This window comes from Eublepharis macularius, chromosome 1, assembly GCF_028583425.1.
Source record: "Eublepharis macularius isolate TG4126 chromosome 1, MPM_Emac_v1.0, whole genome shotgun sequence".
In the NCBI taxonomy this organism is placed as follows: domain Eukaryota; kingdom Metazoa; phylum Chordata; class Lepidosauria; order Squamata; family Eublepharidae; genus Eublepharis; species Eublepharis macularius.
In genome coordinates, this window is record NC_072790.1 from 114,811,662 (window position 1) to 114,824,073 (window position 12,412).

Below are 12,412 nucleotides of genomic sequence, written 5' to 3' on the forward strand. Positions count from 1 at the left end.
ACTAGAGATCACATTGCAAATTTAAGATGGCTAATGGAACATACCAGGGAATTTAAGAAGAAAATCAGCCTGTTTTATATATTACAGCAAAGCTTTTGACTGTGTGGATCATAAAAAGCTATAAATATTGTTAAAAGAATATTGTTAAAAGAAATGGAGGTGCCACAATATCTGGTTGTTTTGATGCGCAACCTGTACTCTGGACAAGAGCTTCTGTTAGGACAGAATATGGGAGGAAATAATGGTTTCCAGTTGGCAAAGGTGTCAAAAAAGGATGCATATTATCTCCCTACCTGTTCAACCTCTATGCAGAGCATACCATAAGGAAAGCTGGAACAGATTTAGAAGAAGATGGAGTGAAAATTGGTGGAAGGAATATCAAAAATTTGAGCTATGCAGATGACACCACGTCACTGGCAGAAAATTGTGAAAACTTGAAATGACTACTGATGAAGGTTACAGGAGAAAATGCCAAAGCAGGATTACAGCAAGAAGACAAAAAATAATGACTACTGAGGAATCACACAATTTTAAAGTTGATGATGAGGAAATTGAAATTGTTCAACATTTTTTTATTCCTTAGCTCAATCATCAACCAAAAAGGAGACTGCAATGAAGAAAGTTTTACAGATACCATGGACAGCCAAAAAGACAAATAAGTGGGCTTCTAGATCAAGTCTAGAAGTGTGAATTCTCCCTAGAAGCTAAAATGACAAATCATACTTTCGTCACATCATGAGAAGACCAGATTTTCTGGGAAAGTCAATAATGCTTAGAAAAGTGGAAGGCAGTAGGAAAAGAAGAAGACCTAAAATAAGATGGTTTGACTTAATAAAAGAAGCCATATCCTCCAGTTTGCAAGATCTGAGCAAGTCTGTTAATGATAGGACGTTTGGGGGGAACCTTCCTTCATAGATTTGCCATAGGTCAGAGGCAACTTGACAGCACATAACACACACACACACACAAGTTGGTAATACTAATAAGGCAATAGAATTCTGAATAGAGTTCAATAATATTTCATCAAGAGGAATAAGGATATTGAATTACCTGTTGAATCCCCTTGTAATTTAGGCACAGGTGCCTTTAGACATTACAGCAGCAGTACAGGAGCTGTTTAGTCACAAGTTTATTATTTATTTATTTATTTATTTATTTATTTATTATATTAGATTTTTAGTCCGCCCTCCCCACCAGGAGGGCTCAGAGTGGAGTACAACATTTCAATGTACATAAATACAGTTAAAAACAGATAAAACAATATACAAGTAACATTAAAACAACTTTATACAATACAGCTTCTCTTCAGATGGCAATGATAAAATACTGCTTTTCAGGCCCTGGCTCATATGTAGGGTGCTGGACAGATCTTTAGTGTGGCCAGTGGGTGCCCAACCTAGCCTCCACCATATGCCTGGCAGAACGTCTTTGTCTTACAGGCCCGGCGGAAAGATAACAAATCCTGTCGGGCCCTGGTTTCCTCAGACAGAGAGTTCCACTAGGTTGGTGCCAGGACCAAAAAGGCCCTGGCTCTGGTCGAGGCCAGACAGGCCTCCCTTGGGCCAGAGACCACCAACAGTTGTTTATTTGTTGGACGAAGCATCCTCTGGAGTACATATGGGGAGAGGCCATCCTGCAGATATGCTGGGCCCAGGCCGCATAGGGCTTTATAGGTCAACACCAAAACCTTGAACCGGACCCGGTACTCAACTGGTAACCATTGCAGCTGGCGTAGTATAGGTGTTGTTCCCTAATTGGGACCCTTGCAGTTACTCACACAGCTGCATTTTGGACCAGCTGTAGCCCTGCATAGCCCTGCATAGAGTGAGTTGCAGTGGTCTAATCTAGAGGTGACCATTGCTTGGATCACTGCAGTTAAGTCATGGGTTTATAGGTAGGGGACAAGCTGCAAGGCCTGTCTTAGATAGAAAAATGAAGACTGGGCAACTGCTGCGACCTGTGCCTCCATAGTCAGGGAGGCATCCAGGATCACCCCCAGGCTCCTAGCTCTCGAAACTGGCGCAAGTAGCACTCCATCAAGAGCGGGGAGCCAGAGTCCCGTGCCTATGGCCCCCAGACCCACATGCAGGACCTCCATCTTTGTGGGATTTAATTTCAACTGACTCTGCTTCAACCACCCAGTCACAGCTTCAAAGACACGCCCCAAGACAGCTGGGGCAGAGTCGGGCCGTCCGTCCATCATCAGATATAGTTGGGTGTCAGCATATTGATGACACCCAAGTCCAAAACTCTGCACCAGCTGGGCGAGGGGGCGCAAGTTTATTCCATGCTGCTTCCATGATGTTAAAAGACCCTGTGAACAGAGAAAATCTCATGAGTCAGACTTGCGGGGCCTCTTAGGAAAAAGCCTATCTTGAAATTTTAGCTATAGGATAATAAGCTTGAGTGGCATATGTTCCAAGAACCATTTCATGTAGGAAAATCTAGAGAACTCAACCCTGTGCAATAACCAATACCACAGAATATTCTGATTATGAAGTTAAAAAGCGCTATTTAATAATCTACCACTAGAGGTCTTCCTGACCCTTGAAGAATGAGCCTCTATGCAGATTGCTAATTTACACTCTCCTTTATTTGAATCAAACTTTAGTTTTTCAGGTACTGCCTATTTTTCTTTTAGTATTTGCCCATCCAAATAGCTATATGGATGGAAGTGGTATGAGACTGATACTCAGCTGTACTTAGCATTTTGACCCATCCAAGGCATGTCATTTTTTCTTTTTCATTCCTTGGGAATCTCCCACAAAGAAAAAGATCCATACTTTGCCTATGAGTGGCTACACTGTGCTTCTTTAATTATCCACTCTGAGGCCATCTAGTTTAGTTTAAGATAAAATGTTGTTTTACTTAACTCTGTGCACTGAATACCATACATGATACTGTAAAGGAACTGTAAAACTGCCAGAAATAGGAATCTTACCTAAAAGTATAATTATAAAAGGACTAAGCAACTTCATGTCAAGTGAAGAATAGATTCTCCTCATTATAAAGTTAGAAGTGGCCTTAATAGGTCTCTATGTAGACTTTCTTGCATCAGGAAGGGAACAATATGGCTATCCCTCCCTGACAAGAGAAATCTGAATGTAGATTCCCACTCAACTCTCCTGGTGGGTGATGTTAAATCAATCAGTATCTCTCAGCATAATCTATCTCACAAGATTGTTGGGATGATAAAATGAGGGAAAACACCCATGTGGGTCATCCTGAAATCCTTTGAGGAGAAGCAGACCACCAAATATTTATATATTTACCCACCTTTCTGCCCTCATCAGGGTCACCATGGCGGCTAACAAATTAAAAACATATATAAAAAACATGTCCTAAAAACCATTAAACGCAAACCAAAATGTATCCTTAAAACCAAAGCTAAAGTACCTGCATAAAAACATTAAAAATGGCAATTAAAACATAGGAAAGTAAAGAGAGATCACTAAGGGAAGCCAGATGAAACAAAAAAGTCTTCATCCTCTGCCAGAAGATGGCAACAGAAGGGGACAGATAAGGGACAGACTCCCTGGGGAGACAATTCCAGAGTTTTGGTGCCATGACTACGAGCGGAACTACAAGTGACAAAAGGCACAGATTGGACACTTGTCAGCTTCCCTCAAGTTTTGATGGGAAATGTAGGCAGCTTGGCGGAATGTTGGACAAGTGACAGTTGAAAAGTCCATTGGACAGCAGTCAGAGAGCCAAGCTGCAAGACTAGGATGCCTACATTTCCCATCAAAACTTGAGGGAAGCTGACAAGTGTCCAACCTGTGCCTTTTGTCACTTGTGGTTCTGCTCTACAATAACCTTCTCTGAGCTCTCCTAGCCCTTTTCCAAGGGCACCTGAAGGAAATCCTTGAAAGAAGGCTATAGTTGCCTGGTAGTTTCATAAAGGAATAGGTGGTCCTTGATGTATGCTGGTCCTAATCCATGTAGGGCTTTAAAGTCAACACTAGCACCTTGAATTGTGCCCAGGAACAGACTGGGAGCCAGCATAGATGGGCCAGGACAAGAGCAATTTGATCTCTATAACCTGTTCCATTCTGTACCAGTTGAAGTTTCTGAATACATCTTGAATACATTCACATAAAGTGCATCCCAATAATCTAATCTAGATTTAACCAGGGCATGCAACACAGTGGCCAGATCTTTTCTGCCCAGGAAAAGGCTGCAGTTGGCTGTAAAAGGTACTCCTAGCCACAGCTATCATGTGCTTATTCAGAAGTAGGTATGGGTCCTGGAGCACCCTCAAATTATGGACCTGTTCCTTCAAGGAGAGTACAACTTCATCCGGAATGGGTGACGCCTTAAGTTCTGAATTGGACTTTCCACTCACCAGTAGCACTTCTGTTTTGTCAGGATTAAGCTTCACATCATCAACTGGCATCTGCTCCAAAACTGCCTCCATACACTAGTTTAGGGTTTCTACAGCTTCCCTGGGATTGGCTGGATGTGCAAGATAGAGCTGCGTGTCCTCTGCATATTGGTGAGAAGCCAGGCCAAGTTTCCAGATGATATCATCCAGTGGTTTCGTGTAGATGTTGAAAAGCATAGCAGATAAATTTGAGCCTTATAGGACTCCATAGGTCAAAGGCCAAGGGGATGAGTAGCAGTACTTGATCACCACCTTCTGAAACCTACCCTCCAGATAGGACTTGAACCACAGCAAAATGGTGCCTCAAAGTCCCAGCCTGGAAAGGTGGTCCACAAGGATACCATGATTCATGGTATCAAAAGCCATTGAAAATGCCAGAAGAATCAACAGAATTGTCCTCCCTCTGTCTATATTTCAGTGAAGGTTATCCATCATGGCAACCAAGGGTGTTTCAGTCCCATCACCAGGCCTGAAACCTAACAGGAAAGGATCCAGACAATCTGCTTTATGCTCGAAGTTGTTCAGTTGCCTCCCACTCAAGCAACTTGCTCAAGAATGGAACATTTCAGACTGGCCAATAGATGTTGAAATCTCATGGGTCTAGGTTAACAGTTTTCAGTAATGGGTGCACCACAGCCTAATTCAAGGCTGAGATGACCAACACATCTCTCAAGGAGGCATTAACTTCCTCTCAGATACAGTAAGACCCCCCCCCCCGGGTCATACAAGCAGGTGGTAGAGCTCTCAAACCTCCAAGGAGCATGTTCACACTCTCAGACTGAATTTGCTGAAAAATATCCCTGGCACCATCTGTCCCTGTTACTGCTAATGTAATATATGTGCTTGAATAAATCATAGTTTTATTTCCTATATTGTTTAGGTAAGGCTTCCACTATATCAGGGGTCTCCAATATGGCACCTATATAGGCACCATGGTACTCACTGGCACCTTTCCTTGTGCCTGCCAAGTGTTTATAGAAAGCAGGCAAAGCCTGGTAGGGTTTTGTATGTTAATGCAGACTTTATGTAAAGTACTTCACCTGTGCTGTTGCCGGAATTGGTCTCCTTGCAAGTTGGGGGAATTAGCAGCAAACAGAAGGGGTAACAAGCGAGATCTTCCACCAATTTTTACAGGTCCCATCCCCAAGGAAACTAACGAGAGACGGGTGTTTTCCAAATAAAGAGTAGTTTTATTTAAAAGTATTAAACACATATATTTTAAAGTCCCTAAAATGGGTAAGTAATGCTGCATGCACAGTAAAAAGAATTCTGTTTGGAAGCAAGGCACACAGGAGCTGGTGATCTTCTGGCTGGGGTTAGGCTGATCTTCCTATGGTATCTTTTACCAGTGTCTTCTTTCAGGGAGAATACACTCAGAAAGTGCCAAGATAAGAGAGCTATTAACTGTACTTCCTCTATATACATTACAATTTTTGGCACAGTGAGAAAAATGTTGACTCAGACAGGTAAACAGAGTCTGATTCTTGATGCCAGGATAAAATATCTTCCTGGCTCCTTTACAAGTTGTTTGTGCAAGAGGTATGACCTACTATCTGAGGGTACAAATATAAATATAATTACATACAATAAATAAATAAATACAAATATAATTAAATGCATTTTACCTAAACTATAAAATATAAACAACTTTAAAATTAAATGGTTTCTAGCAAATAAAAGGCAACAATGTGTATCAGTTGTTTACTTTTCTAGTTGCTACATTTGCCCTTATTTTCCTAGAAGCCAGGGCATAGAGTGCCACCTTGTTGGAAATAAAAGGATCTGTGTCTGAGAGTATAAAATGTAATTTATCAAAATCAGGCAGAAGATGGAGACCAGATAAAATATTGGCGAGGAATTTTCCCCTTGATTCCTAGTATAAGGGACAGTTTAAAACATAGTGTGGCAAGTCCTCAGTTGATGTTCCACAGATATATGTATACGCTGATTGATGGGGGTTTTTTTTGGAATCGCCTGAGTAGCATCTCAGTTGGCATAGACAGGAAGCGTAATGATGTAAATGCTACCCTGAGCTTATAAATTGTAATATCAGTCAGGCAACGAGCTCTAGTGTGGTCTTTTTGTATGGTTTTGTACCATGGAGCAGATTTTGTTTTATTGATTAAAAATTTATCAAATAGGGCATCTTCTTTATAAATCCATTCCCTTAAATCAACACTGCTTCCCAAAGGTTGAAGTAATTCATCTGGAATGGTAGGTATATCAAGATGCAATATCATTAAGGAAGGCTCACCGAGTTTTGTCCTTACTTTGCAGCAGTTGATAGCTCAACTAACTCAAATTACTGAAGGAACCAGTGTCTGCTAGTTGATATTTTTTCCACAATTTGAGAATCGCTAAATGGGCACGTGCTCTGATCGAAGGGAGACCAAGTTCTGCCCATAACAAGGCCGCTGGTGTCCCTTTTGGAAGGGCCAGAACATGTATCATTAAAAAAAATCTGGATTATTTCCAGATTGCTAAGTATTGGTTCTTTCCATCCTCAGATCTCAATTCCATACAGTAAATGAGTAATGACATTGGAAACAAAATGCTTTTTAGCCACTGCTATCAGAAAACTACCCCTAGAGTAACAGAATCTCATTATTGCTCCTGTTGTCTTGAGCACTGAAGCTTTTATAAGCTTTAAATGGGCATCCCATTTCAGGGTCTCACTAAAGTTAAACCTAGATACTTATAGGTCCTACACTGTTCAATTGGAGTGCCTTGTATATTCCAATGATACTTTTTCGGTCTCTTCCTAAATACCATTATTTTAATTTTTGTGTAATTAATTGTTAATTAGGACCGTGTTGCCAGCATATAACAATACTGACATTTTCTGGTGGCCTACGGTTGGCGCAACAAATTCTGGTACAGATAATTTCATAACAGTATCATTTATAAATAGATTAAAGAGTAGAGGGGCTAGGACACACCCTTGCTTTACTCCCTCCTCTGTTGAGATTTCCTTAGTTAACTTCTCTTGATTCCTTCTCTGTTGGATTTCTGATAAACCCACCCTGATTCTTGCGAATGTATCTGTATATAGCTCGTGTATAAGAAACAACAATCTGCTATCTATATTAGTCTGGGCAAGCTTCTCCCATAGCTGTCCCCTATCTACCGCCCAGTTTTGAACCTCCCGTTCCAGGGTAAGGTGATTGAGCGGGCAGTGGTAGAGCAGCTGCAGATCTTCCTGAATGATTCCTCATCCCTATATCCTTTCCAGTCTGGCTTCCGTCCAGGGCATTGGACGGAGACATTACTAGTCACCCTGATGGATGATCTCCGTAGGCAGCTGGATCAAGGCGGGTCGGCGCTGCTGATATTGTTAGATCTATCAGCAGCATTCGACATGGTCGATCATGACCTGTTGATCCACCGCCTTGCCGATGTGGGGATTTGAGGAACGGCCTTGCAGTGGTTTGTCTCTTTTCTCCATGGTCGGGGACAGAGGGTGGCACTAGGGGAAAAGTTGTCATCCCGCCACACATTGGTGTGTGGTGTCCCTCAAGGGGCAATACTCTCCCCCTTGCTATTTAACGTATATATGCACCCCCTTGCCCAGCTGGCATGGAGTTTCCGACTTGGGTGCCATCAATATGCAGATGACACCCAATTGTATCTGATGATGGATGGTTGGCCCGACTCTGCCCCGCATGTCCTGGAACATGCCTTCAAAACTGTGACTGGATGGTTGAAGCAGAGCTGGCTGAGACTGAATCCCTTGAAGATGGAGGTCCTGCATGTGGGTCTAGGGTCCATGGGTGCGGGACTCTGGCTCCCTGCTCTCGATGGAGTGCCACTTATGCCGGTGTCGAGAGTGAGGAGCCTGGGGGTGGTCCTGGATGCTTTCCTGTCTATGGAGGCACAGGTCGCAGCGGTAGTTCAATCCTCATTTTTCTACCTGAGACAGGCTCGACAAATTGTCCCCTACTTATCGACCCATGACCTTACGACAGTGATCCAGGCAACGGTCACCTCCAGATTAGACTACTGTAACTTGCACTATGCAGGGCTTCCCTTGGGCTTGATCCAGAAACTGCAGCTGGTTCAGAATGCAGCTGCATGAGTGGTTGCCAGAGCTCCAATCATGGCACATATAACACCCATCCTCCGTTGGCTGCACTGCTTACCAGTTGAGTACCGGGTCCGGTTCAGGGTTCTGGTTTTGACCTACAAAGCCTTATGCAGACTGGGCCCAGCATACCTTCGGGACCGCCTCTCCCCATATGTTCCCTGGAGGTCGCTTCGATCAGCTAATAAGCAGTTTCTGATGGTCCCTGGCCCCAGGGAGGCCCGCCTGGCCTCTGCCAGAGCCAGGGCCTTTTCGGTCTTGGCTCCAACCTGGTGGAACTCTCTGTCTGAGGAAACTAGGGCCCGGTGGGATTTGTTATCTTTCCGCCGGGCCTGCAAGACGGAGATGTTCCGCCAGGCATTTGGTGGGAGCTAGGCTGTCCTCTTGCTGGCCATAGCACTGAAGACCGTCCACTACCCATGCAGGAGCTCATAAGTGTGGCGCAGGGCATGATGTAAGAGCCAAGCCCTGCACCTAAAATGCTGTATTTTAATATTTATATCTGCCAATTGAGAATTTTTATTGTATATGGAATAGTGTTTTAATATTTATTTATAATGTTTTTATTATTTTTAAACTGCATGTTACAAATTGTATGCTGTTTCACTGCCCTGAGCCCGTCTGATGGGGAGGGTGGTCTAGAAATGCAATAAATAAATATCAAATCAAAAGCTGTGACCAGATTGACAAATGCCACGTATAAGGCTTTGGTTGGGTCATTCATACCTGCATAAACTAGCTGGAGAAGTGTTTGACAGTGATCTGTCGTTCAATGGCCTCTTCTGAAGCCTGTTAGATATGGATATCTGAGAATACTGATATCTCACAAGGCATAAGACTCTCACAGGATTTCATTGTTGGTATTTTTAATCTGTCCTATGAAAATCTCACAAATCTTCTTTGACATTTTCAGTGTAGAAAACCAGATCAACACTTCAAGGCCTATTTGACTTCAAACTTACCAAAAAGATTTCATTATGTTAACAACATTCGTATCGATAAAGTTCATCTTATGGTGGATCGACAGTGGTTGGCTGTGCGGTATGGAACCTATCACATACTTTTCCCCCTCAATGTAATATATTTTATTTTGAAAAACAAAATAGTAATAGGAAATGGTATAAAAAGAAAACAAAGAATTATATAACATAGATGCATGAATCAGAGATAACTATATATAACAGAATATATAAACTATAGTGTTTCTCCCCTCCATCCCCTTAGTTACTTTTATTAGAGTTCATTATATTTGACATTTTATATTCAACATTTGACATTACTGATTTGATAATCCATTTTACTGATAATTATTCTTAGTTTCTCTTAATTTTCAGCTACATAATCATAAAAAGCTTTCCATTTTTTCTGAAATTCTAGGATTGGCCTATTATGTATATAAGATATTAATTTTGATATTGATACATACTCATATAGTTTATTCATCCATTCTGTCAAACCTGGACAAGATTCTGCCTTCCATTTTGTTGCATATACTACTCTTGCTGCTGTCACCATATATTTAAATTGTTCACTGTGTATTTTTACAATGTTATTTTGTAAGATATATAATATATTTTTAGGATTCAACACAAAGCAAAACTTTAGTATCCTTTGCATCTCTTCATGTATTTTTATCCAATATTTCCTTGCTTTCTTACATGTCCACCACATGTGATAGAATGTTGCATCTGTGTATTGACATTTCCAGCTATAACAGACCACCCCCCTTCACTCTCCCCCTCTGAGGCAGATTTTCCACCAAAATCTAAGTTTGCCTGCTTTGGCTGAGCAGCCTCAAGTAGTGTTACTAGTGTTAGTGATTTTAAAGTTGTAAAATTCCTTCCGTCCCACCCTGATAAGCGGTTATATTTTAGGCTTTTTAGCCCAGCCCAGGAACTTGACAGGGGGAAAAGCAAGAGCCCTCTTCCTCTTTATATGAAATGGCACTAGATGCTGAATAACACTCAAAAGAAACAGCAACTTTATTGAACAGGTAGGGATGGAACATGGGCAGTCACGGGATGAAATTGCTGAGGTAAAATTTGTTGGTAGAATAAAACACTTTAAAAGTAACAGGCAAAATAAGTGTCTTTAAGCTTAGTTTCTTATTCTTATATCTTGATAGTGAGAGGTGTTTTGTTTATTCCTTTGGTTACAGTAACAATGTTTCTTTCCAGAGTTCCTCTTTTAAACTTAGGTTTCCAGACGTTAGTTCAACACAGTTTTTCCTTTACAACAGACCTGGGGTCCTCCTTAGAGCCAAACCCCCTTTCTAGATACTGGCCAATTATTATTTGTCATAGCTGTAGCACAGTGGTTAAGTGGTTCAGCTGCGAATCAGCACTCTACTGGTTTGAATCCCACTACTGCCATGAACTCAACAGGGGGCCTTGGGCAAGCCTTTCCTCTGAACTCCAGCTCCCCAGCTGTCTTGTGGGAATAATAATAACACTAACTTGTTCACCGCTCTGGGTGAGGCACTAATCTGTCTAGAAGAGCAGTATATAAGCACAGTTGTTGTTGTTGTTGTTGTTGTTGTTATTAGAATTAGAATTTCACACAACACAATCAATAATAAATAAAGATCACATGTTATCATTGATTGGCCTTGCTGAGCTGAAACAAATTTCCACCAGAGACCTAAGTATCAGCCAGCTGTCGGTTTAATATTTACGCTGCTTCAAGTAACACCGTCTTTTGCAGTTCTGTAGGTGTTATATCAAAAAGCTGCAGCTTTTCCATGTAAGTTGCGAAGTTTTTCAAAATAGTTCCCAGTGCCGATGCTAATGAGAACTACTGTTGTATTCTTCATCCATAGTCAGGTGGTTTCTATTGTCAGATCTCTATATTTAATAATCTTTTCTTGTTCTTTTTCTTCGACTCTGGCATCCCCCAGAATTGCAATGTCAATTATCCAAACTTTTTGATTTTTTCCCACAACTGTTATGTCTGGTGTATTATGTTCAAGGTGTCGATCAGTTTGTATTCTAAAACCCCATAAGATCTTGACTTTGATCATTTTCTAGCACCTTTTCCACCTGAAGTTCCCATGAATTCTTTGATACTGGCAGATTATACTTTTTACTCAATGACCAATGAATCAGCTTTGCGACCCTGTCATGTCTAGTTTTGTAATCCATCTGTGCAATTTTGCTGCATTCACAAATAAGGTGGGACACAAGTTCATCTTTTTCCTGGCAAAGTCGACATTTTAGATTTTCACTGGTTTTCTGGATTTTGGCTTTCATAACATTCATTTGCAATGCTTGTTCTTGTGCTGTGAAGATCAGACCTTCAGTTTCTTTCTTGATTGTACCCGTCTTCAACCATGCTCAAGTTAGGCTGTTGTCACTTTTTCCTTCAGTTTTTTTTAGATGTTGCCCATGTAAGGGTTTGTTTTTCCACCCATTTAATCTATTTTCAAACTGTTTCTTCTTGTATTCAGCCTTTGTTTTGGTTGTTTTTAATATGTTCTCTGTTTTCACAGCCTGAAGTAATTTTTTTGTACTTCTACTAATGCAATTATTCAGGTCTCTCTTTTCTTCTTCCACTACCTGATGTACTTGTAACAGTCCTCTTCCACCAATTTTTTGTGGTAAATATAGCCTGTCAATATCACTTTTTGGCTGTAAATAGTGATGCATGTTCATTAGTTTTCGCGTTTTTCGATCCAATTTTTCTAAATCGCTTTGAGTTCAATCTATTATTCCAGCTGGATGTCTGATCACTGGAATTGCCCATGTATTTATGGCCTTGATTGTATTTCTACCATTTAATTTTGATTTCAGAATTTTTCATACTCTCTTAATATATTCTTTCTGAGTAATTTCTTTTACTTTCACATGCAGGATGTTATCTAATTCTAATATTCCAAGATTTTATAATTTTCATTATTTGATGATTTCATAATGTCACCATTTTCAAGTTCTATTCCGTCAATATTTTTT

General features: G+C 41.0%; 1 protein-coding gene across 2 annotated transcripts in view; it reads left to right on the forward strand.

Moving 5' to 3' along the window:
* The window catches only part of ENPP3 (ectonucleotide pyrophosphatase/phosphodiesterase 3), a 95,377-nt gene that overhangs the window by 43,645 nt on the left and 39,320 nt on the right, over window positions 1-12,412 (forward strand). For both annotated transcript variants that reach the window (XM_054991652.1, XM_054991660.1), the window contains one exon: window positions 9,379-9,506. In XM_054991652.1, coding sequence (XP_054847627.1) covers window positions 9,379-9,506 — 128 coding nt within the window. The remainder of the gene's footprint in view (window positions 1-9,378; window positions 9,507-12,412) is intronic.